We start from the raw sequence: 27,283 nt of genomic DNA, 5'->3' as shown, positions 1-27,283 counted from the left end.
AGTCTAGCAACATCTGGAGGGCTGTGTGATTCCCATCCTCAATCTAAGGCAGAAATGGGCAACTGCATGGAGGTCAGAGATAATTTCTTCCCCAAGACCATCTGCAGGCCACTACCCCACTGCATGCATGCACACACACACAGTAAGCCCAGATACCTCCAATTTCTTCTGCTGTCCCTTTCATAATGGTGTCAGGAAATCTTGTTCCTTCCTAGAACCATTCTGATAGGGCTGCAGAACCAAATGGAGCTAATGCAGAATCCCAAGGCGCTTCACAGGCAAAATGGGAATGTTTAATGTGCTTTCAGATATTTGGGGAGGCTTTCTGTATCGTCTGGAGACAAAAATTGCCCTAAAATTCTGCACAACTTTCTAAAAAAAAAAAAGGGGGGGCTCCACAGACTTCACTTTGCCCACTCTTGATCTAAGAAAAGATGGGCCTGGCATCCTTCCTGCCTTTCCACCATGCAGCCAATGTCACACATCTTCCACAGATATTTCACACAGATTCCTGATTCGCACAATCTTCCTCCTCTCCTTTTTCCGAGGAAAAGGACAGCATGACTCAGATAGACATCTGTGTGAGGTATCTCCTTCAGACATAATGCTATCAGCAAGAATGAGGGAAAGGAATGGTGGGAGGACCTGTTTTACCTTCCCTGTGGTGTGGGTGTGTATGCAAGATATATATATATATATATATATATATATATATATATATATATATTGCTGAAAATCCCATACCTGCACTTGGTGGACTTTGACTAGCCAAGTTATAAAGGCGAGGGTGAGATCACATGCAGGAAGCCGAAAGAGATGGACAAATATTTACAGCGAACAATTCCAAAAACCAAATTTGCAAACTCTGAATCCTGCTGTTTCCCCCAACTGGAGCAGATGTATTGAATCAACAAGATTTAATTATATTGCTGGCTCACTTTCCAACACCTTGTTCAATGGGTCTGTTTGGGAGAAAGACGGGATACAAAATAAATGGAAGTTGAGTCTCCCTTATCTGGAATTCCAAAATCCCAAATACTCCAAAATCCAAAATTGTCCACATGGGCGGCTGATAGTGTCACCTTTGCTTTCTGATGGTCCAATGTACATGAACTTTGTTTCATGCACAAAATTATTTCAAATATTAGGTATAAAATTATCTTCAGGCTAGATTTATAAGGTATATACAAAACAAAAATGAATTTAATGTTTAGACTTGGGTCTCATCTCCAAGATATCTCATTATGCATATGCAAATGTTCCAAAATCCAAAATATAAAAATAAAATAAAAAATCCAAAATACATCTCTAGCATTTTGGATAATGGAGACTCAGCTTGTAAATAAATAGTATTTCAGATTACCCCCTAGGCCTAGAATGTTCCTTTTTGCCATTTTCCTGGCTTCAGAATTTCAAATTTAAAGTACAGATTTATATTTAGAAATGATGCATTCAGTCCCACTATTTTAGTGCTTCAGGCTCATTGGCATTTCTCTCTTTGCTTTAGTCTTGGCCTGCACCATGTCATAAAATCTCCACTCAGGAAACAATCAAGTCCATGTCCATTCTCAGAGGCCTCTCAGATATCAACCAATGCTGAAAATGAATATTGTAAGCTGACAGTTATTTGATGCATATTCAGCAAATATGTTGACACTGAGGATGGCCAGGGAAAACCTGAGCAGCAATTCTTTGCTGGGGGTGGAGGAAGGCAGAGGTTGAATTCTGGGGAGAAAATCTGTTCAGTTCAAGGGTTCCTGCATTGTGTGGAGACATCTTATGGGGAATGCATGCTTGTGGCTACCCAGACGATAACAGAAAGATGGCAGAGGAGTGTGGTGATGTGCTGGGATTGTGCATGATGATCACTGCTTGCACTAATTAGGCAGTCATGGTCCTCCTGCCCCGGACGGTGTGCAAAGTTGCGGCTTCTCTGACACACCTGTCTGAGTGCTAAGCCTGGGTTCCAGGCTTCCATAGGTAGGCACCTCTCCACCCCTCCCTGGCTTTTCCCTCCCTTTTTCCTTCTCCTCATCTCCCCACCCCTCCAATTTTTGTTTGGTTTGTTTGTTTCAAAGTCTTAACGCATGATGCCGCAGCTCCTCACAGACTGACGCTTGTTCCCCCTTCCATCTGTCTTTTCCTACCCAGAATTCCCCTACACCCCGTCTCCACCGGGCACATCCGTGGCGCAGTCGACCATCCCCACAGCCGTGATGGGGGGCGTGGTGGGCGGAGTCTCCTTGGTCGTGGTGGTGGCAGTGGTAGTCCTAGTGGTGCTTCGGCACCGGCGCCACACCTTCAAGGGCGACTACAGCACCAAGAAGCACGTCTACGGCAACGGGTACAGCAAGGCCGGCATCCCCCAGCATCACCCACCCATAGCTCAGAACCTCCAATACCCAGACGACTCGGATGACGAGAAGAAAGCTGGTCCACTGGGGGGCAACAGCTATGATGACGAGGAAGAGGACGCCGCTGGAGGAGGAGGAGGGGGAGACCGTAAGCTTGGAGGAGGCCCCAACAAGTATGAAGACGACTCCAAGAGGCCTTACTTCACAGTGGATGAGGGCGAGGCCCGCTCTGAGGCCTACGATGAGAGGACACTCGGATTCCAGTACGACCCCGAGCAGCTGGACATTGCCGATAACATGGTCTCTCAGAATGACGGATCTTTTATTTCCAAAAAAGAGTGGTACGTGTAGCCTGTTCCACCACCCCCTCTCTCTTTTGCCCCCCTCCTCCTCCACCTGCCACATGCTGCCTCCCAGCCCCACGGTTAGGGGCTGATGACACATGGTGGCCCTGTGGCGTGCACGCAAAACACACAAGCCTGCGCATGCACAACCAGCGCACTCACAACAGCCTAGGACCCCCGGGGAGGGGCATAGCGTGCAGAGACTTTGAGGGAGGCACAACAAGAGCTGCTGCTTGTCCAGAAGCCAACCAGGCCAAGGCGAGGCGGGAGGGGCTGGACTTTTTACTTATCCTGTTTTTCTTTGGGGGGGCTACAATGGAGAGGGTGCGGAACGCTTCTCCTGCCCTCTCTAAACTCCCTCCCGACTTCAGTTCTCCCACAGATTTTGCCTCCCCATAGTGTTGTTTGTGTTGATTGGTGGCTTTGGTGTTAATACTCTTTCCTTTAATTACAACTCCCCATCCTTGTATAGTATTACCAGCTTCTCCCCCCACCCCGCACCCAAAAAAACCCCTCCTGTTTGTGTCTTAAGGTGTCTCTTTGTCAGCCTTTGGGTTTCCCTTGCCTGTCACCTTCACTCCACCCTACCCCCCCAAAAAACACTGGAATTTGTATGTTGTCTTAACATTGTGCAAGGGAGGGGAGCCAAAGACACTGCAACAGACTTTGGAGGGTGGGCGTTGTGTGTTATTGTGGGAGGGGGGAGACACGGGGTGCTGCAGAGACAGAAAGCACAAAAACCTGGCAAAGGGGCGAAACACTCAGCCAGGCTAGAGATTTCTATCTGTGTCTGATTATTCCTTTGGAGCTTCTGTTGCCACTTTCCATGGCGGCACACCTCCAGGGGAGAGACAAAATCCACCTGCCTTGAACAACAAAACCGAAGAAAAGAAGAGGGGGAATAAAAAAAAGCAACTGCAAAAATCTGCATAATGAATGACTTCCTCATCAAGAGAACAACCATGAAAGTCAAACAGGAATGTGCATGAGATCCAGGGAGGGCAAGTGTAGCAGTTATCCTCCTATGATGCTTTGTGTTCTTTGGGTTTGTTCTGGGTTTGTTTTTGGTTTTTTCCAGCTTTTATTTCAAATGGGAGAGGGGAAGTTCACCACAATGTGCATGCCTCATGACACTCTTAGTATATGTTCCTTTTCTTTTTAATTTCTGCTTGCTTTATTTCCACGGTTTGTTTTTCTCCTCTGCCTAACTCCATATAGAGGTAGATCACAGGTTGAGAATTTCAGGCCCCCAAGCCAGATCTGGTTCATGTTGGGGTTCAGTCCAGCCCTTTGGGTGTCTCAAAATGTCCACAACCTCTTTCCTTCAATCATGTCATTTGATGTCATTCCAGATCTTCTATGGTTCCTTTGCCATCAAGTTTCCCCTCTTAAGTTTACTTTCTGGCAGTCAAGGAGCTTTGAGCAAAAACATGTGCGTATTTGGGAACCTGCCCCTTGTGGCTCCAACCACACTGGAATGTGACCCCTGAGAACTTCTCTGAAATTGAATGTGGCCCTCAAGGTGGAAGAGGTTCCCCACATTTGTTCTAAATAGATGGAAATCAACAGGTGGTCACCATGGCTGTCCTTCAATCTTGTAGGCCCAAATTTCCTCCTCGTCCCATCACATCTGCTTCCAGTAGCCTCACTGCCCATCTCACTTCTGTCCACCTCCTGCTCTGTCTCAATGAATAGAGCCATCAGTGGTGATGGTGCCCTTCCCTTCAGTGTGTCCTGCTTGAAGGTGGTAAGAACAGAGACATTTCATTCAGCGCCCAAGCCATTGCTTTGCATGCTGCCCAAGGATCCAGCTTGGGTCCCTGGCATCTCCAGCTTAAAAGGGTTCGTGTGCTAGGAGAGGCTTTTCTCTGCCTAAAACTCCAAAATCAAATGCTAGGATAATCAGATCTGCAGCAGAGCCACCAGGAGGGAAGCCCACTTTGCCTGAAAGGGACAATAACTTTGCAACACAAGCAATTGTTTTCCATTTTGCTGTCCATGATAGAGAAATAAAATAGTGGGCCTGCATGTGCAAATTGCAGTGGGAAAATGGATTCTTCTGCACATGATTTGGGATCCTCTCTTAATCGATTTCTCAGTTGGGAAATGCCTTCCTGCCTGTGTTTCCTAAATGAACTCTAGGTTTTTGCCTTACTGGCCAGGGCTGCATCCACATTCCCTGCAAGTAGGTCCCACCGTAGAGTCCAGCAGAGTTGCCTCCCCAGTGATGTGCCCAGAACTGGTGCCTTACAGGCCTTGTTCCCCAAACGGATGCATACTCCTGATCAAACCTGTTGCCAAGGCAAATTTCTGCTGCAGATATAATACTAGCTAGCTATCCAGCCATGTCTTTGTGCAAGCAATGTGGCCTCCAAGAACTATTCTGAAACCTAACTTTTCCCTTGATCTTAAAAAGATTCCCCACCTTTGCTAGAAATCAGGGATGAGCAATCTTGCCCTCCTGATATGGCTGGATTTGCAGTTTCCAGCATCCCTCACCGTTGTCTGTACTGTCTCAGATTGCTGAGAACTGTATTCCAATAACCTCTGGAAGGGCTCTTGTAACACTTTTTAAAGTGAGTGGAAAAATTTGCAGCATAAGCTTTTATAAACTTGGTCTACTTCCTCAGATGCATGGAATCTTTATGCATTTGAGAAAGTAGACCAAGTCTATGAAAGCGTATGCTACAATTTTTTTTTATTTTTTTGCTCAGTTAGTCTCAAAGGTGTTACAAGAGCCCTTTGCATATTGATATTTCAGACTAACATGGATATGTCTCTAAATTTAACCTCTGGGAGGCTGCAGTTCGCCCACTCCTGCTTTAAATACTAGGGGCCAGGTTGAATGCAGCTACCAGGAATTCCCACAGATGATCTTATGCAGAAAGTAGCATCTACCACTGCAGTCACAGACGGCTCCATGTCTGGCTTCTGTATACATCTCAATTTCCATCTCTTGATGCAAATATTGATTGTTGAGTCTCCATTATCTAAAATGCTTGCGACCAGAAGTGTTTTGGACTTCAGATTTTTGTTGATTTTGGAATACTTGCATATACATAATGACATATCTTGGAAATGGGGCCTAAGTTTAAACACAGAATTCATTGATGTTTCATGTACACCTTGTACACATAGCCTGAAGGTAATTTTATACAAATATTTTAAAATAATTTTTGTACACGAAACAACATGTGTGTACGTTGAACCATCAGAAAGCAATATGAGGGCTATAATCTTGAGCCAGCGTTCAGTATCTGTAGGAATCAGCAAAGGCCAAAAGTAGATCTTGCACCCCATTTCACCCCCAATCATATCATGGCTGGCGTTTGCCTTTAGTAAAATCTTACATCCCCATCCTCTGAAATGTTCCTTGAGACAGCAAATGCTGTTGGTGGGGCTATGTAGAATTACCCAGAAGAGCAGCTGGCATCTTGGAAAACCAGCCAAGAAAAATGCAGGAGGTTTTGAATACACACTCACACACAAACAAACAAACAACCGAAGCTCTGATCTAAATAAAGCCTATGTGTCCTCAGTAGCTACAGGGCAGGGAACAGTTTGGCCAAGGCTGCAGTGAAAGGGAAGGCTGCATCTGTTAAACTTCTCTTGGGGGCATCTACTTGGCAGATGGTGGGAATCATTCTCTTGCTCCTCAGAGAACTCTGGGAAGTGTAGTTCTGCTGGATGGGGGAGTCTAGAGAATTCTCCATGCACAATGCCCCCCCACCAGCCCACTACAGCTCCCAGGATTCTTTTGGATGAAGCTGCTTTGGTTAGATTGGTATAAAGCTGATGCAGTTTGGTAGGTATCACTTCTGTGTTATGGAATGATTGGAATAGAAGAAGAGCCAGAGATATAGCTACAGAGAGGGGTACATGAGAGCATTGCCCCCCCATAATAATTGTTTCCCCTCCCAAAAAGAATGAAATGTTCCTTCAGTCCCTAAGTTTCTAGTATTGCAGAGAGTGAGGCACTGGAAATAATTCCCACCTAGAACTTTTCTTCTCAGCTATGTTTGCCTTCCCTTCCTCGCTTTGCTTTGCCTCTCTTCTTTGGATGCCTAAACTCTGTTTCTAAATGCTCAATTGACATTTTAAGGGGCTACAATACTAGAAGTTTAGGAACTGGAGGAACATTTAATGGGGGGGATTTGGGGAGGTGTCCTCATTTCGCCTCCCCCCCACCTTCACTTCAACTTTATCTCTGCTCTATCCTTTATTAAATGTGGGTCTCTTAATGGAATTCAGCTACAACTTCAGTTGTCCCCAGCTTAGTTCAGCTTAGAAATATTACTGTTTCAGACCTTTTTTAGCATAACATGGCTACTGGGGGATTTGGGGAGTGTTAGTCCAAAAAGAAACTTTCACCAGCTCTGCCAGGGATGACGGAGATTGTGATACAACTAGGAACCCAAGGCTGGGAAAGTCTCTATATGCCAATGTCCTCTTTTCCACAGCCTGCTAGAGGTACACTAGGGGAAGCACACAACCAAGGCAACAACCCCACTTTCAGTTGCTCCCCAGCATCTGTTGGTTAGAGATATACTACTTCTGGATGGGAAGTTCCCTCTATCTATCATAACTAATAATTGTTGGTAGAAGTAGCTTTCATGTGAAAGGTAGTGAGCATGGTCTTTTAATGCAAGAGTTTGCCCATGCAGTCAGTATAGATAGCAGTAGGTCTTCAAGTCGATATTGCCTCTGTTCTTTTTACTTTTCTACGGGACAATCTTATCTCTTGCCTGTTCTACACACAAACACCCACCCAGTCCTTTTATCACCAGCTTTTGCTTCCCTTCCTAGTCCAGCGAACAGAAGTTCAGAGTAAGCTTTAGATGCCCTTTCTGGATAGGGCTGGAATTCTTGATCAATTTTGTTCCTGAAGAAATCAATGAATAATGTTAGCAATTCTTTCCCCCTTTTCTATGAGAAGGTCTTTCAAAACTGCAGTTTTTGCAAGACTATTTGCAGTGCAAGACTTACTTTGCACAGATTTCACACTTTGTTTCTGCACCAAAGATAATGTTCCTGTGCAGAGGTACTGTTTTCTGTACAGAAGATAATGTTTCCTGCACACACACACATGCGCACCAAAAAAAAACATGTGAATTTTGCACAGAGCTGGGTCCCCGGCTACAACTTTTTCAGCACACAGAACATTTTCTGCACAGAAAATAGTATTTCTCCAGGGAAACATTCCTTTATAGACAAAACATAAAATAAAATCTATTTTCTGTGGAATTAAAAAAAAAACCTATGAATTTTGCACAGCAAAAGACCTGAACTGCAAAGTTTCTCATCAGTCCAGAAGTCTCCTAGGGGTTTCCTAACACTTGAGAAACTTCCTTTGTTTAAAAAATTGCTTTTTTTAAATATATATATATATATATATATATATATAAACATGCTTTCCATTCCTACTTCCGGTGTGACTCTGCATGCACCAAAGAGACCTGTGTGTGCTTGCTAGGCATGATGGCACGGGCTTTGTGTAGCCGCCGTTCCATTCTGCAGCATTGATAATCTGTAGAAAATTTGGCATGTATTCAGCGGCCCTGAATTGGATGTAAGACCCTCGCGGGACCCTAATTAGGAAGGCTAAATGATTCACAGCTAATCTATAGCGTGAAATGAGATGCCTGCAGAAGCTCTCTCCCTCCCCCCCCCCTCTCTCTCTCTCTCTCTCTCTCTCTCTCTATATATATATATATATATATATATATATATATCAAGTCTTTTGTCTGAGCAGGACTGTAATACAATAGAAGCACCCAACGCTGCTGTAGTAAGTCTCAGAAGCAGCACGTCTGAAGCTCTTATTTTTCATGAATGGCGTCTCAGAGCTAGACGCAGGTAGGAGCTTCAAGTAGTTTTGCCCCCTCCTATTAAAATAGGGTTGCCAAACTGTATCCAGGATGGGGCTACTATATCTTTTAATACTTAACAGATCTTGGAGCAGGACAAGGTATGGTAAACCTCCATCTGGTGAGGCAGCAGCCTTTTTGGGAGGTGACCGCTGTGAGGAAGGATAGGCACCTTAGTGCCTCTTGATTTAACTTTACAGTACCTTGTCTTTCATGCAGATCGGTTACTTATTACAGCTACAATAGCCCTGTCCTGGATCCAGCCTGGCAACCCTATAACCCATGCCATTCATCTTGCTAATAGTTTTTTTTCCCCTTGAAGATGGGAAGATGGTGACATGATAGCCATATTTAAATCTCTGAATGGGATGTCATGTTGAGGATGGAACAAGCTTTGTTTTCCTCTGCTCTATAGACTAGTACGTGGACGAATGGATTCAAATTGCAAAGCAAATCAACCACTCCACCTAAACATTAGGAAGAATAAATGCTGTTTTAGGGTGCGATAGGCGGCCTTGGAAGGTGGTAAATTCTCCTTTGGAGAATTTCAAACAGAAGATTGGATGGCCATCTCCCAGGAGTACTCTAGTTGTATATTTTACCTGAAATGGATGCCCCTTGCAGTGCCTTCCAACTCTATGATTCTATATCCCTCTAAAATTGAAGCTTGGGAAAATGAAGGTCTTTGGGCTTGATCTCCCAGAGTCCCCTTTCCAGCATGGGACTCCAAAAGACGTTATCTTCCCCATCCACTCCTTATCATTCCTATTGACATTTCAGCAGATGGAGCCCCTTGCTTTCCTGAAATTTCACATTAGGTTCCACTCTTTGAGGTTCTGTACTCTTTTGCCCAGCAGCATCCACCCCCTCCAAAACTGTTCAAGATTACATATTTGTCATTCATTCATAACATGCAAAGTTAAAGTGGAGTCATGTTGGCTTTTTTCATACGGTGGTGAAAGTGAGAAAAGGGGGGTCATATTCACCTCCAGTGTGGCAGTGTGGTAAAGATTACATGTGCATATCTTCCACGCTTGGCAAGATTGCAGTTACGCAGGAGGTTGTGATTCTACGAAAACCTCCCAAATCCCTTTGTCTAGAGAGATGTCAAAAGAAACAGATTTGCATGCTCAGCTCTTGGGGACACTGAGGTCTTGTCTTAACATATAAGGGAGTTCAAGATAAGTGGGGATTGCCAAGCAATTCCAAGATTTTAGGATATCAAACCAAACATCAGTCTTACCCAGCATCCTGTTTCCAACAGGGGTCAGCCAAATACTGCTAGAAAGACTATGAACAGTTGGTTTTATTTCTGGGTTTTTCGGGCTATGGCGCCATGTTCTAGAAGAGTTTATTCTTCTAGAACATGGCCACATAAGGACAGATGAAATAAACCCCACAAAACCCCACAAAAAACTATGGATGCCAGCCATGAAAGCCTTCGACTTCAGATAAGACTATGAATGTAACACAAAGACAGGTCGCTCTTTAGTATTTATCCCCAAATCCTGATACTTGAGGTAGGCTGCCCTTTGCCACAGAGGCTCCATTTAGCAACCTTGGTTGGGGTTTCAGTGTGATGTAGTTGTGACCCAGTAATGTTTCCTGGATACAGCACTGATAACCTCCTTCTTTTCTGGTCTCTCTTATCACTCTGCGATACCATGATGGGATTGATAACGGTGCCATCGGCCCCACAAATGTGGGGCAGGCAGGAAAACAGCTCTGTTTCTGAGCCCCAACCAACCCATCCTCCTTCCCTGCCATCGCCAGGCACCCAGCAAACACAAAAGCAGTCTGTGTCACGGACCAAACCGTATCCGCTTGAAACAAAACACGGCAGGTGTTTTCCTGATGGGATTTATGTCTGGGATTTACCCGTCGCAATTTGCCGTAGCGATTTCATTTCCCTTATTTAATTACGGGACCGATTTTCTTTCCTCGGCTCCTTTTGAATCATTTTTATTCAGCCTGATTAGGAAGAGAGGAAATAGGAAGTCCAGCAGTTTCCTTTCCGAAAAGCATAGGCAAAATGGGTGGAATCCATTGTAAAGCATGAGGTTCACTGGGGGGAGGGAGATATTTCCGAGAGAAAACAAAAAACAAAACATTGCTCATTGGACAGAATTACCAAGAGATTTGGCAAAGGGTGTGTGTGTGTGTGTTTTCGCTAGGTGATTAAAAACTGAACATAAAAATGCAGTCCAGTCAAGGATGGTCTGCAAATCTGCACAGATGGTCTAAATCCCCCAGTAAATTTTGCCAGAAAAACATAGTTTGGATTGGAAATCCACACCCGCAGCGACCACTTTGGGGGGACAGACAAAGAGATGGGCAAACACAGCCACATTTAAATCCTATTAGAGATGTGTGAGGCCAGTGCCTTGGACTAGATATTAGAACACAACACTAACAAAAGTACTGTATGACTGCATTTTCACTTACAAATAAATCGCTTTGCAATCCAAAGCGATGGATCGGTTCAGCAGCAGAGCGTGGTTCCCACTACATTTGACCTGATCGCATTTTCTTGCTGCAAAATAAAATAAAACAACCCACTTGTGGTTCACATTGACAAATGAATCGATTCAAAATGGACCCGCTCCAGCCAGCCAAAGGGCAAATTTAAATCAATTCCAATCCACATCTGGTTCATATTCGCATGGAATCGATTTATCCAAAAAGAAGCGGGGGAAAATCAGCATCAAAAAGATGTGGGTTAAATGAGTCTAGCACATTGAACCCCTCTCCAAATCATTTCAGCGATTCACTTCAAGTGTGAACCAGGGTCATTTAAACCGCTTCAAACCAATATACAAACCAGTTTAAAACATAGTGGGAATGAGGCCTATATTGCTGTTGACTTTCCCAAGCCAAAAGGATCAGATAGCATAGCCAGTCTTGAGGTCTCATACTGCCTGCCAGTCACAAGGAACCATATTGCATGCCCCAAGACCTTGGTTTTAATCTCTGGGATCTATGCCATTCTTGGAAACCAGGGGTATGATTTTTTTGAGTTTACCAAAAGTACAAGTGTGCTGTTTATGTTTATGTGGTGCTAAAATATAGAAAGGGGTATTTTATTTGCTCATACATTCCTTGGGTTCTTCTCTTGAAAGCGAATGTATATGTAATGGCTCTCTAGAGCGAGATACTCAACTGGTGTAAATAGGATTCTGTGGGGTTTGGTCACTCATTAGATTAAAACCTGGATTATGCCTTTATTTTCCACAATCCAAGACAATGTTTCCTTGACTCCTGTGACTGTATTCACACTCTTTCTTCCTCTCTCATCCGCTCCATCCCTGCTGTATTGATCGATCATTGTGGCATAAGATAAATAATTTTTAAAAAGGAAAAAAAAATTGGCAGATCTACTTTTTTGTAATCTGTGTTGTAAGTGCTTTTTGTAAAAAGAAAGAGAGAGCGCGTGTGAGAGAAAAGATTATTATGAATAATGTAATGGACTGAAATTGATTTATGATTTTTCCCCATTTGTTTTATTTTTGTTTTGTTTTTTTTCTTACCATTCTTTGTAATAACTTTTTTTTCCCCCTTGTTGTTACTGTTTTTGTTTGGGGTGAATTGGGGAATTTTTATTTTCATTTGGAAGAAGGGATTGTTTCGCCTTCTTCGTCGACTTGTATAAAATCAAATTTTAAAAAAAGAGAGAGAAATAGTGGTTCAACTGTGGAAAGAAATATGTACTTTTTATAAATAAAGAATTTTAAAACAAGGATGCTGAAATCAAATGTCTCTCTCTCGTTCTCTCACTGGGAAACCAATAATGGAGTATACACACACACACACACACACACACACACACACCACACAGTTGCAGGGTTGTACATCATCTCTTAACCGTAAGAAAAAATTGTGCACAAAAATTGTGAAGAGAGGAGGCAGTTTGGGGAAATGGCAGTGCTGTGTGTCCCTCTCTGGTTTCCTGTAACCTATGTTACCCTATTGTTTGCTCTATAGTAGATAGATAGATAGATAGATGATAGATAGATAGATAGATAGATAGATAGATAGATAGATAGATAGATAGATAGGCAGGCTCAACACTGAGACTCTAAAATAAGCTTCCACCTTCTTCATTGAGCTTCATCCAAGATAGTGGTAGTATGTGCTCGGGTGAGACCATGTGGTTTTAGAGTCTACCATCTATGCATCCAAAAATTCTCCCTTTTTTCACAAATGTCTGCTGGCTGTGGGACTTCAGTACCAAACAGGGACAAATCAGGGAGTCTGTGATGGTCCATGTTCAAAGGCCCGACCACCGGTTGTTCCAGTTCCGTGGACACAAATGCAAACTTTCCTGGCATGTGTATGCAGGTCTGTGGTTCTTTTCCATATATACTGCAGTCTGCAAGTGGTATTAAAAGAAAGACAGGAAAAGAAGGGGAAAGGAAGGAATGCAGTAAATTCTTAAAATATAACTATTGGCTAGGCCGGGGGATACAACGGCATGAGCAGCAAGTGTTGATTTTATCCCATCACACACACAAATACATACCTATTGACCCCACCAGCATGTTGGTTGTGCACCAGCAGTCATATCATATCATATCATTCTGGTTCTTATTTGGAACAGTTTGTAGGTGAAATTCAAGGTATTTCTGGGGTCGGGAAGAAGACAAACTGTTGTGTCTGGGAGAATTTAGGGCCTGGTTTCAATGATACAGAGGCTTAGCATGGCCTGGGGAAAATGATTAAATTATGGGGTTGGGGTCTGGGAACTTTAGAAGAGTGTCAGGGGCTTCAGAGACTGGGAAAGTGGGCTAGGAGCCTTGGACCACATTTTTTCCTATCCCTAAGCTTGATATATGTATTAAAGTCCTTTAAGACTACTAGCACAACATACAGCTCTATCACTATGGTAGTGTTCAGGGAAATGTTGGAGGTATGTCTGATTAATCCTCTGCTGTCCTATCTTCCAACATTAAGACATACCATTCCAACATTTCCCTAATAAAAACCGGGACACAGGTGGCCAAGCAGCATCAGAACATGGTCAAGATGGCAAAAGTTACGGATGTGGAAGGACACACAAGTTAGGAGAAGCTGCAGCAGATTGCTTTTGCCTGATCTTACTGGGAAGGGCAAGATTCTGCTTCCTTTTTTCTTCTCACGCTCGCTGGACTGAGTGCATTGGAGCAACTGAAATAACATGAGGACAAAGGGTGAAAGTGGAAGGAGGAGAGAGAAACTGGGACATATTAAAAGCAGCTGAAATATGGGACAGCAGAGGATTAATCAGGACTGTCCCTGTCAAATTGTGACAGTTGGAGGGTATGGTATAAGCTTATCCCTATGTCATTTATTTTGTTGTTTCCTGTGTAATCCCTAGTTTGCTTCAACCAAGCAAGGACTTCTGGATGCATCTCAACATTTCATTTTATGGAAAATTTGGGATTCTCTCTACTTTTTAACTGTTCCCCATGGGATTGGCCTCTGAGCCTCATCTAACACCCCAGAAGCCTGATGGAGATGTAGTTCTCGGAGTGGAATATGGGGTGTCCAAGAATTCTCATAATCTTTCCCAAATTAAAACTCCATGGACTCTTTTTTTATTTTTAATGAAGGCGGGATCATTAGAAGGTGTCATAAGAAGAGAATGTTTCTCTTTCCACTTGCTGGTTTAGAAAGGGTTTCAGGAATGGCAAATCTCCATCCTGATCCCATCTCCCACCAGGATGTGGCTTTGGGCTGTTCCTGTCACTGTTCATCACTGGGATGTGTCAGTAGGTCCCTTGCCAGTGGTAGAAGCAGGGATGTGTCCTTCCAAGTGCCAGCTGGGGTCCTGTCGTTTGAGGTTGCCTTCGGTGGGTAGGGGAAATGAATGGATAGTGACAGCAGGGAGGAGAGGAAAGTGTTCGGACAGATAGATGTGACCCCAAGTCTATATGCAAGATCAACTCTGGAAGTAAAAGATTATGACACTTCCTTGGGTCAGGGAGCCATTTTTATTCCTTCCATTGTACAACTGCTGTTCTGCTTTAGTTGAGCAAAACACACCCCTGCCTACAGCGGCCATCTTTCAGACATGGATTATCGACAGAGGCTGCCATATTGGCTAATGGATCTGCACTCCCTGTGTGTGACATACACTCTAGGGACCATAGAGCACCGTCAACTCCACTGGTTTCCATTTTGTTTCTGGGCTTAGTTCAGGGTGTTGGGTTTTGAGCTACAAAGCTCAAAAAGTCCATTTGGGTCCAGAGGTGGAACAGTATTTATGCACCATTCAATTGCCCCTATAGGACCTGGGGAGGAATGTTAGGAGATTCTGAAAAATATAGTTATGTTTGTGTAACTCCATGTTTAACTAGTGTAAAGTGCAACTAGTGTGGATGCATGTGCGCATTTGGCCGTGCATTCTGTTGCAGATTTGGATATCTATTCAGCTGTTTAATGTTGCCCTTTAATACAAGAGCTGCATAGATGTGCATGTGGAGATGTGTATAATACAACCCCAAGGTGGGAGGATCTTAGCTGCAGAATTTTGAGGTAAGTGGCATTCCTTCTTTCGACAAGGCCATGGAATTACTTATGAGTGGGGGAGTGTTTTGACCTAATATGTATAACTCGAAATTCCTAACAGCTGGCTCAATATAGCTCAACAAATGCAGAATGAGAACAAAGGCGCACAGATTGTTCTCTGAACTGAAAAGCAGAGAGAGAGAGAGAGAGAGAGAGACTGGCTGCTTGGCACAGGGGCTCACTGCGACAGCCCCCAGGGAACTGCTACTTTTCTTTTCCCAGGCCTGTCTCTCTTGCAGCTGAGTGATGATGGATAAAGCCATAACACGGGGTCTCTGCTGTTCTGCCAAAGCTGCAGGGAGTTGGAGCGGGTACCCTTGGAGCTTGGGTTTCCCTGGAACGAACAAGGAACAGGTGTGAGCCTGAAATTCCCACAGAGGAGAGGTGGGGGAGTGGGGAAAAGATGCTGAATCCACTGCTTACAAATGGTGATGCCAACAGCATCACAGTCTCATGCCATTGCATATTTACACCTAAGGATCCTCAGTCCTATTGGTAGTCCCAACTAGAGTAGAGCCATTCAACCAATGGGATTTATTCACTATTCAAGTGGGGAAACACCAATAGGATCAATACCGTAATTGGGAATTGCTAGCAGGATCAGAGCAGAAGCATGAATCCAATAGTACTAGTAATGACAGTGATAATGATAATGATAACAGGAGATAACCAAACAATGGCAAGCAAGAAGCTAATCTTTCCTTGCCCCCAGGGTTAAGTCAGTTGGAGGACTGGTTTGGGTGAAGAATGTCTTTCAGCTCCTGGGCCAAATTCTACTTCAGAGAAGTTCTTAAGGACCAAAAAGACCAGCATATTTTAGCCATGAGTTCTTGCGGCCAGTAATTAAGCCTCAGGAAGAGCATCTCAACCTTTTATAAATGGGGCTGGGATTATGAAAAGATGGGGAAAAGCCACTTTGTTTGTTTGGTCAGGACAGAAACTTTTGCATTTTTCCTAAAGAAGTTCACATCCCATCAGCTCCTTTTGTCTAGACACAGATTCACCTGCACTGTGCCACTCTCTTCATAAGAACAGGACATCCTTGGCTCCCAGACCCTCTGCCATCCCTCCTCTGCCATTCAGAACTGGTGCCCGACCCCACCACCGTGCTCCTCCCTTCCACCATTCATATAAGAGAAGGATCTCAGTAATCCTCCAGTGTGAATTTCCACATCATTTCCTTCCATCAAGGTTTCATTCGGAGGCCTTAGTCCTCTGCAGAGGCAGGCAACTTGGCCCGCATCCAAACAGCAGCTGGCAGGGAGGGAGGAAGCCTGACCCGAATAGAGGGAGTCAACAGAGCTGGGAGATCTCTCTCTCTCTCTCTCTCTCTCTCTCTCTCTCTCTCTCTCTCTTTCTGTGCCATCATTTTTCAGAAAGGTCTCAGTGATGCTCGGGGACAGAAGAAACACACGTTCCTCTTGTGCTAATGCACTGAATCCTTTACATAGCTCTTTTTGGAAGGAGGAAAATGCAGTAGGGTTTTATAGCCTTTCATAAGAGTCCCCCATCCCACCCCATACGAAGTCAGAGACATCCTCTTGGACTTTCTTGGGTCTTCCTTGAAGCCATCTGCAGGAACTGCTTGGTTGCCCCTCATCCTCTCAGTGGTTACTGGAAAGTGTGGGTGGGGGGAGAGTACCTGACAACAGGTAGGATGAATGCTCAGGGAGAAGAAGGATACATGCTTACACCTGACAGAGTGATGCCAGGTCTGAGCCTCCATTTCCTACAACATGCACTTTCTTAGGGTTGACAGCTCAGGGGACTCCTAAGACCTCTGAGGACATCAATAAGCACTATGCATTTACAGATTCTTTAGCTATAAATTAATATAAACTATTCATTTATATAAGGGGCACCATAAGCCAATGTGGCATAGTGGTTTCAGAGTTGGCCTATGACTTGGGACTAGGGTTCAATTCCCAGCTCAGCCATGAAGCTCATTGGGTGACTCTGGGCAAGTCACAATCTCAGTTTCAGGGGAATGGCAAAGCTTTTCTGAACACATTTTGCAAAGAAACCAATGATAGGGTCCCGTTAGGTTCACCATAAGTTGGAAATACTTGAAGGCATACAGCAACAGCATAAGTAGATCCCATTGACTGAATGGGTCAACTGGGTTCTGGCCTAAATCTTTCCAACCATGACCACACTGTCTGGGGGATTCTGGGTCTTGTAGGCCAAAAAGTATGTTTCCCAGCTCTGTATTAAACAACATCTTATTGGCTTCATGCTTTCAGACTGTCTTCATACGCCTGAACAATGCTACCTTGTGATGTAAAACAACATGTAACAACACCTACATACCACAACAATAGTATTCAAATTTCAGAATGAATGATGGGGGAGGACAGCTTAAAACAGAGTGCTGAATTAAACCCCCTCTTTTCAGAAAGTTGCTCTATCTGTTTGGGATGGGGATAAGGAGAGATCTCCCATCTTGGAGAAAGAAACCGCAATATGAAAACTGAAAACACTGAATGGCTGGCATCTTATTAGTGACACTGCATAACTTGTGCTAGCCATATGAAGTGTGTTTTATGGACAATGAATAATGGTTGCATCCAGCTCACAGTGGTCTAAGCTCAGTTGTGTACGTAGGACCACCATATCTGCAGTAGCACATTAAAGTACACAGACTAGCATGATAATGTCCATTGCTCCACACAATACTGCTACACATTACAGTTGTTCAACAGATTGTCAACAATGCTCATGTGCAGCTCTATTTTGGTATTCAATATGTTGTTGTTAACCTCCACTAAATCGACTTTGATTTATGGTGACTCTGTGAATGAAAGACCTCCAAGTCTCCCTGTTATCAACAGCCCAGCTCCAATCTTGCAAACGCATCCTTGACTGAGTCTATCCATCCGAAATGCAATCTTCCCCTTTTCCTGCTGCCTTCTACCTTACCAAGCATTATCGGCTTTTCTAATGAATCAAGTCTTCTCATGATATGTCCAAAATATGACACTCCCAGTTTAGTCATCTTGGTTTTTAAGCTTGATTTATTCTTGATTCTCTCCCTATCAGCGTTCTTCACTGTCTAGCTTTAACAACCATAGGTAGAAATGGGAAATACAATGGACAATCCTAACTTTAGCATTCAATGATATAACTTTACACTCGAGGATCTTGTCTAGGGCCTCCATAGCTGCCCTTGCAAGTCCTAATCGTCTTCTGATTTCTTGACTGCAGTCTCCATTTTGATTAATGCATTCCACATAGGAGCTAATTAATGCCAGCTTAACTTAACTCTATCAGCAGATATGATGATGTAGGAACTTGGCCACTGTGTGGAACAGGACAGATGATAGATGCAATTTCCCACAGATCTCCTCCACGAAATGTAAGGTAAAGGGCTCTTTGTGTCCTGATAAAATTCCAGTTCAATAACCCAACTCTGCCCAGTCTCATCCCAGTGGCAAGACTTCTTGTGAGTGGGCCAAATTAGTTGAGGGTTAATCCTCTTCTCTGCCTCCCTTCCATGACAGACCTGGCTGAGTGATCCGCTCCAGCTGCCCCTCTTTTATGTTTCCAATCCCTCACCCTCCCCACCCCTTTATCTGAGTCCCTCTCCATCTTCCCTGACTGCCGCCAGCCTGTTTATCTGGCCTTCTCTGCAGAGAAAATTGCCAGCTTCACACCTGTCAGCCTAAACTGATCACCCGTCACAGAGATGCTCCAGCTGGGGCTGACCTGAACTTAACAGACCTGGTGCAGTAAGGGCCATTGCTGCATCTCCCCAAGCAGATGGAAAGTGCACAATTTCCTATAATCCTGTGTTTTTATGTCCATGATCATTGGATGTGCATGGCATGGTTTGCATCAGTCTTTCAGCATGTTAAACCATCAGACATAGGCATTCAGCAAAGAACAGACTGCAAACATCAACAAACCCTCAATGACTTCCTTCCTTCCTTCCTTCCTTCCTGAGACCAGAGGGGAGCCCACTGCTGTATTTTTGGCTCCTCCAAAGGTCTGGAAGTCCAAGGCTGCCATTTTGTTTCCCTTGATCAACCTACTGGAGCGTGCAACCAACCCATAACAATGGCTATGATGATGAAGTTCCATCATCATAGCTATATATGAGGATGAAGCCCCTTAGAAGACAGCCTTTTTATCCTGGTGACAACCAAAGCAAAGTGTTTCCAAGGCACAGCAGATCAAGGTGCCCTCCCAGTTACATCAAGCCCTCTCCCAGTCACATCAAGAACCAGATAGATGGTTCTAGTCATAGAATACCTTGGCCAACCTGGCCAAACTAGCTGGGGAATCTAGGAATTGTAGTCAAAATGGTAACCTTTCTAAGCTCTAGATAAAGCGAGGATATCCCATCTTAAAAGTAGTAAAGGGGTAGGGATGTGTTTCTCCTCTACCTTTGTTCTCAAAAGAAGACACAAGTCATTTTATCAATTTTCTTCCTTCTATGAGAAACACTTCAGAAACTAGTTCAGAAACTGTGCAGAAATATTTTTTGTGCAGAAAATGATATGTGTAGGGAATGATTTTGTGCAACTGTGATGCATGGGATTTTTCTTTGCACATAAAATTGTATTTCTGTGCAGAAAAATGTTGGTTTTGTTGCTGCACAAAATACATGTGCAAAGTTTTATGTGGAATAAGTCCCAAACTGCAAAATTCTTGTCTGTTCAGGATTCTGCTTGTGAAAGTTTTCTAGAACTCAAGAAACAAGTCTTTCTTCAACCATTTTTCTAAATAGGTCTAAATATCCTTTCCATCCCTATAACAGAGCAATAGTAAAAAAATTATGTAGCTTAGTTTATAATTATGCTCAGTGCTATTAAAGTGTGGTGCCTCTTTGCCTTTCACTGCCCCAGGCTTCAAAATGTCTCGGCCCTCTCTATTTACCAATATTTATCCATCACATTTTTGTCCTCTCCTGACTTCGAGACTCTCAGGACAGGATATATGGGATTATCCCACTTTAGCCTCACAACAGCCAGGCAAGCAAAGTTCGGCTCAAGGCCAAGCCCTACCTGATGCAGAAGATCCATGACCAGCTCTCCTAACATTATTTTTTAATACTTTGAGGCAGCTGCAAGAGTTCTAAGCATTTGACTGAAGCAGGAAGACATGCGCACAGCCGCACACATGGCTGCTATTAGTCACACTGCAGGGGGGGGGAATATTGGCATAGGCAGGGCTTTGAAACCTTATCGTTTGGACTACAGATCTGAGTATCCACTGATCAAGTCTGAAAACCGGGAGTCATAGTCCAAAAAAGTCCAAAAACTTCTGGGTGTCATAGTCTAAACTCATCCAAGCATAACATCTGTTCTTCCATTTTGTGTTTCCACCTAAGTGCTAAACACAACTGGGCAGAGGAAGGCAGTTTGGATTCCAAAAATGGCATAGAGGGACAATTTTAAACATCCCTCCCCAAGCTTTATGTGTTCTGGTCAGAACTGGAGGACACATTTTTCAGTTTTCCATTTGATTTTTTTGATTTTTAAAGGCAGAAGGGTCTATAACAGATTCCTGTATCCCTTGTTTTGGTCCCATGGAGTGGTATCTTCCCATGAGAAACCCATGACTAACACACCTATTGGAAACTTGGAAGAAAGGACTTGAATCATATTGGTTAGTTCCAACTACAGCAGACCCTTTGAATCAATTGCTGAATAGTGATTCAACATATAAATATTTCCCAATGTTCTTGGAAATGCCCCCCCCCCCTCAAAAAAAAAAAAGACTTGGGAGTCTGGTGCAAAGAAGAACCAAATGTGCAAATCCTTCAATGTGTTGGGAAATATGAGAAATACAAGCAGTTCTCTTAAGCAAAATAACCACATTGGCAAAGCAAAAGCTTGACAGCAACTAGTTCCATGCCCACCCACAGGCTATAGCAGACAGGGGGAAAGAAAGAAGCATAACACCAGTACTTTGGGAGGACAGCAAGGAAGAAGAGAAAATGGTAGGACGTTAAAGTGCTACAAGAGAGAGGGTTAGAAAAGATCTAATAAATAGGACGTTATATATGCCATGCTTAAACTTCTAGAGAGTAACATGCAAACTAGTGACTAGTGAGTATCGGCGTGCAAGGCTTGCTAACTCTAAAATGACCTTCCATGCCAAGCATCCTATGAATGGGGTCCAAGTTTTATTCACAACAAGGAGCTATTCGGTCTCCTTTTGTGTCCCTAAAATGGGTTCAGTACCTTGGACAACCCCTTTAAAGTCTAAAATAAAAGCTATTTATTGATTCATTATACAAAGCCTTTCCCTGAAAATTATAGACTCAGGTAGGCTCATATTGGGAGATATTGGCTTTCAGATAGTCTGGACCTAAAATAGATTAACAGCACCTTTGAAAAGGAAGATTAATTAGATTAGCAACACCTCTGACTGACTCTGCCCTGACTTTCCTTGGAGAATTAAAGAGTCAAAGCAGACTTCAAAATTTTCTGGAACTTGCTATCTGTCTTAACACAATTTAGAGAAGTGTGAGAAATCTGCTCTGGCTGAATATTTGTGAATAATTCCTTGGATCTACTTTACCCAGATTCAACATGGACCAGACACCTTCTGTATTACAGAATCTACAAATTAACTGAATAGCTTCAGATATATAAAAATATGTGTGTTTGAAAAGCGGGCACCGAAAAATGCACACATGTGACTTGTCAAAACAACGACAACAGTACAAATATGCTTTTGTCAGTGTGGTAAATGAATCCATGCGATGCACAGGACAAGTCCAAAAATGTGCACATTTGCAAAGAGTATGCCAAAAACAAATGCAGGGGGTGGTGGTGGAATTTTGTTATGTTTTTAAAAATAAATCACCAAAGAGAAGCTGGCATGGATCGGATGTAGAAGTTGTGCTGATGAAAGTATGCACATTCCTAATCCAGTTGAAAATCATCACATTTTCATCATCCACTAGGTTGATGCAAATTATCTATCAGTGCAGTAGTCACTCTGTAGCAGCAGTAGGATAACAAAAGACATCCCTCCAAAAATGCTACAGTGAAATGTACCCATGTCGGCAAAGAAGCTGGTCATGGGAAGATGCGTTGCGTACAGCTGTGCACAGCTGGACCATGAAAAGGAAAGGGCACATGCCAGGGACCATCCGGGGTTTTAAAGCCCTTTAACAGCTGTCTATAAGCTTGAGTTACTGCCAAAGTGGGAAAGCCAAGATGGAATACCACAGATTCGTGTTATAATTAGGTTGCAGGGAGGGGAGATTGGCACGTTTTAGATGATTATTCGGGATGGGTGTGCTAATTAAATAGGCATTAGTTTGCTAAATGGTCACTTCCCAGGGTTGCGTCGCCATCTGATTAAATTCAATTTTTTAAAAAAAAAAATGTGTTAAGTAATATATGTTTAATTGTGTTATTAATACATTGTAGCCGGGAAGCTTATGGGGGTTTCATAATTGGCATTTGACTCAGATAGTTCTGGCATATTAAAACATGTTTTATGGCACTGCGGGATGGGTCCCCAATTATCTTTGACCTAAAAAGTTTGGAGATGACCTGACTTTGAAGTGGTTACCTGAATGGCAGAATAGGGACAGCCAGTCATCTTCCCTCCCTCCCTCCCTTTTCAGATTAAACTGCCCCTTTGGCGATTCCTGAGGAGGCTGCAGGGAATTCATAGAGGAAACACTTGGCTGCTCATATTTTCTTTTAAGCCTGAGACACTGTTCCATCATGGAACTGAACTATGATTTGCAGCAGTAGGAAAGGGTTCTATGCAACTATAACCTGGGGAAGGTGTGGCGAGGAAATGAACTCCAGTTTGCACTCTGAGAAGGTGATTCATGGAATAGAGCTGTGCTTTGCAAGCCAGGATGCTATTAGACTTAGACTTCTTCTCATGTAGACATGTATCGAATTGAGCTGTGCTTTGTGTGACTCAGAGCTGTTGCTCTGGGTTTTATTTCTGATTAAACATGCTTAAGCTTGAACTGTGTTTTGCATACCTAAAAACTGTTTTGCTGTGTGAAGTTGAAGGCTTTCATGGCTACCACCCAAAGCTTTTTGTGGGTTTTTCAGGCTATGTGGCCATGCTATTGAAGAGTTTGTTTCTGACATTTCGCCAGCACCTGTGGCTGGCATCTTCAGAGAATGCTGGCATGGAATACCCCACTCACTTCGATGCCAGCATTCTCTGAAGATGCCAGCCACAGATGCTGGCAAGACATCCGAAACAAACTCTTCTAGAACATGGCCACATAGCCAAAAAAAATCAACAAAAATTATGTTGTGCTGTGGTTTATTCTTGAGTTTTTGTTGTTGTTGCATGCCTTCAAGTCATTTCCAACTTTTGGTGACCCTAAGGTATCATGAGATTTTCTTGGCAAGATTTGTTCAAAGGTGGCTTGTCCTTGCTTTCCTCTAATGCTGAGAGAGTATAACTTGCCCAAGGTCACCCAGCAGCTTTCCACAGCTAAGTGGACAGTTGAATTCTGATCTCCAGTGTCACAGCTGGATGCTCAAACCACTATGCCATGCTGGATGTATTCCTGAGTAGGCATGCCTAGAACTGAGTTGTGCTTTCCATTCCTGTGTCTTACTCAACTTGAAATGGCTGGGAAGGATGTTACAAGAGAATAAAAGTTCCCAGACAATTCTTGAAAGTCACTTACTCTCTCTGCCCTTCTATCTCTATTCATTTTAAGGTCCTTGACTGAGGTCAGTACATACTAGCATTTTCTGTCACTGCTCTGATGTCTCCCTAGCCATATCAAACACAGAGGCTTTAAATCTCTGTTCATTTTCCCACAATGCCCCCATCACATCTCTACAGTTATAAGCACAGCTGTAAGCTAAAGATGGAGAACCTCTGTGGCTGGATTATCAGTGATTCAAATGGTGTAATCGATCCAGGCCCTTCATGGGCAATGCTGAACAAAACACAGTATAGCTTCTTTCCCAGTTATTATTGGCATTTTGTATTGCTTGTGGATTTATTGTTTTTTTTGGAAAAAAAATGCAAGGGATCAGCCTGTTAGTCTCACTGAATTGCCAGAGCTCAAAATGGGTTTACACACAAAGACGTTTCTGCCACTGCCTATTGTGCTTTGTGATTCATTCATTCCTTATTCATCATTTGATTCATCTAGGCCAACGCTCCTAGAAATGTGTTGGCAAGAGGAGCTATTTTTGGAGCTTCTACGGGGCCCCAACCAATTTAATCAGACCTTGGGGGCCTCTTTTCAGTCTGAGGGCCTCATTCAGTTATAGGGAAGTTTTCGGGGGCCACATGGTGGATGGAGCCAACAGCAAAAGGAACGTGACTCAAATCCCAGCATAATTTAGCTTTAGCTTTAGCGTTAGCTCATACTGCCGGGAACTACGCTTGAAGAGATGCCTTTTAACCTTTTAGAATTGGGGGAGATAAAACCATACCAAAAATGTCATGGGGATAGGGGTGTTGCCCTCCAGAAGGACCAGATTGAGAATCCAGAAGGGCCAGATTCCAACCTCAGGATTTAGGAGTGTCTACTACTTGAGTAGGAGATGACCAATGAATCCCAGGTGCTACAAACTCTATTTCAGAGGAAAGGTGTTGCACTTAGCTTAAAAAATCCAAGGCAGTGACAGACTTTAAAGTGGACGAGACATTTTCCTTTACTTCGTATTCTATACACAGACCGAAAGCATATTGAGATATTTGACAGCTGGGGACTTCCATGTAAGTGGGGTGAGAAATCCACTCCTGCTTTTATGTTGAGCTTTAAAGGAGCTATCTGGGGTGCTGAACTAAAAATCATGGACTAAGGACCTTGGATGGGTCTTCTAAAGTTCAGACTACCATTTGGGATGAACTCACTGCCTCACTGATAGGGGTGCCATTCGCCACCATAGTCCAGAATCGCTGTTTTATGGCCAGCTTAAGAGGAGATAGACTCCTTGATGTGACGAGCTGTTTTGCAAAGCCTGATTTGATTCCGCCACCTAGATCAGGCTACATTTCTGCAGTTAATCCCCTCCAGCTCTCTGCTCCTGCTGCGATTTCTCAGTACCCAAGTCCATTTTCTCTTTTCCCACTCTCCCTCCTCCTCCTGCTGCTGTTCATGGCATCTGGACAGTATTCAAAGAGAAATTGCAATGAAGGGGCACAGGGGGTCAAGTTGCATTCAGCAAGAGATTGTTTTTCCCTCTACCCAGTGACTGTTTAATGGCTAAGAGCTTTCTCATCCACCTCCAGAAAAAAAAAAGAGAGAGAGATAGGGGTGAAAAATGCCAGGTCTAAGATCCCATAGTGCCTAGATAGACAGTCCCAGGACTCGAATGCCAACCGATAATTTTGGTCCATTTTTTATGGCCCACCAACTGAGTAGCAATTCAGAATAATGGGGGATATTCCTGGTTGAACCAAACACAACAGGAGGGTTTCACTAACACGAATCCAAAACAATAGGGAGAGAATAGCCAAGTGTTCCAACACTATGTATTCCAATGGACATGTACTAGAAACTAATGAAGATACTAGAAAACCTTTATATATCCAGTATATTCATAATAAAACCAACATCTAATGATAGACAGTGAAATATTAAATCTCTTTTCTGTAGTTTTAATCCACTGCTCTGTGTCCTAGTCTCTGGAGCAACAGAAAACAAGATTGCTCTACCTCCGCATTCAGACTAAAACCCAGAGCAGATCCACCTCTCTGGAAGCCAGAGCATTTGGAGGGTGCTACCTTGCCTTCTTCAACTGTGCAAGACAGTAAGTAAAGCCACTATGAACCATCCTCATACTATTTCAAGCCAATGTCTGGCAGTAATTGAAAATGAAATTGGCATGCTTTGTTCAATAAAGAAAGAATACTGACCACACTTTAAAAACACACACTTTTATGATCTCTGGCCTTCAAACTCAACACCTCCAACCTCTGCTGACATTCAGACTCATCATCCAGTGACCTCTGCATGCCTTCTTTGCCCCTTCTGGAGTTCTGCCCATTGCAAAGCAATTGCTCCAGCCCTTGAAGGAATCTGCATGAAATCACAGATAATTTCAAACACACACTGGCCTTGTGGAAGACATCTGAGCTCCCCTCTGTAGAAGAGAGGCAATGTCCTCAAGTCTGTACTGCACACAAACTTTCTTGGTCTCTCAGTTTGCTTTTCAGTGCTTTTTGTTGCAATCCAACTGAGCTGGGGGGAAAAACTCTCCACCATTTAGCAGAAGCACCAATCTGGAGAAAGGGAAAGTGTGCTTTCTTTTAAAATTGTATTAATTTGCATAGCGTTAAGGAGACCACATCCACAAGCATTAAAAGTTATTTGTCATATTATTTAAAAGATTTTATCCTGATCTTTAGTTCAAAAGGTTCGTAGATTGCTGACACATCACTTAAAAACAAAAAACAAAAAACAGTAAAACCTTGTGATGGGTTTGCCTTATGGTCTCCATAAGTCATAAATAATTTGAAGGCACACATCAACTTATCCTGCACAAAACTCACATGTGGACTATAACCCTGGAGACCAGGATTTGAATCTCCACTCAGTCATGGAGGAGAGCTTTGTCTTGTGCATCACATCTTCTTTTGGGCTATTGGACTATATCTCAGTATGGTTCCCTTCTAACCTTGGCTTCAGACAACATCCTTGCTTTGTCCCCCAATGGCCATGGTTAAAACTGAACTTGTCACCACATCTCCACACCCATCAAGGTTTTGCATTGCTATAGATATTCTCACACACAGCCTGCTATATAGGTCCATCCATGGGCTTTCCATTCCAAAACGTGTCTCTGAGGAAGGATGCTCACATCTATGATAGCGCATGCTACCAGCTTCTCTCTCCCAGTCAGTCTCAAAAGTGCTGCAAGATCCCTTTGTATACTGATTTTCCAAACTAACACAGCTATGTCTTTGAATGCTTTTCAATTGTTTCTTTTTAACTGCTCTAAATTTTCTTGATAAATGTAATTATATTTTTAATGTAAATTTCTTTAGCTGTATCTATGTTAATGCTTGTAAGCTGCCTTGAGTCTCAGAGTGGGAGAAAGAAGTAGGAGCCAGAATGGCGTAGTGGTTTGAGCATTGGGCTACGACCCTGGAGACCAAGGTTCGATTCCTAGCTTGTCCATGAAACCCACTGGATGACCTTGGGCAAGTCACAGGCTCTTAGCCTCAAGGGAAAGCAATGCCAAACCTGCTCTGAACAAATCTTGTC

General features: G+C 43.3%; 1 protein-coding gene across 6 annotated transcripts in view; it reads left to right on the top strand.

Moving 5' to 3' along the window:
- The window catches only part of NECTIN1 (nectin cell adhesion molecule 1), a 191,841-nt gene that overhangs the window by 126,446 nt on the left and 38,112 nt on the right, over positions 1–27,283 (top strand). The window contains exon 6 of one of the 6 annotated variants that reach the window (XM_089537390.1): positions 2,152–5,310. The exons of the other annotated variants lie outside the window; for them this stretch is intronic. Coding sequence (XP_089393516.1) covers positions 2,152–2,705 — 554 coding nt within the window. The 3' untranslated portion in view covers positions 2,706–5,310. Of the gene's footprint in view, positions 1–2,151; positions 5,311–27,283 lie in introns of those variants that run through there. 6 annotated transcript variants of the gene reach the window in all.

The sequence above is a fragment of the Sceloporus occidentalis genome, unplaced genomic scaffold (assembly GCF_023333645.1).
Source record: "Sceloporus occidentalis isolate IW3139 unplaced genomic scaffold, rSceOcc1.0.p SCAF_9, whole genome shotgun sequence".
Taxonomy (NCBI): domain Eukaryota; kingdom Metazoa; phylum Chordata; class Lepidosauria; order Squamata; family Phrynosomatidae; genus Sceloporus; species Sceloporus occidentalis.
Note: the sequence above shows the minus strand (reverse complement) of the source record. Positions and strands in the feature narration are given on the sequence as shown.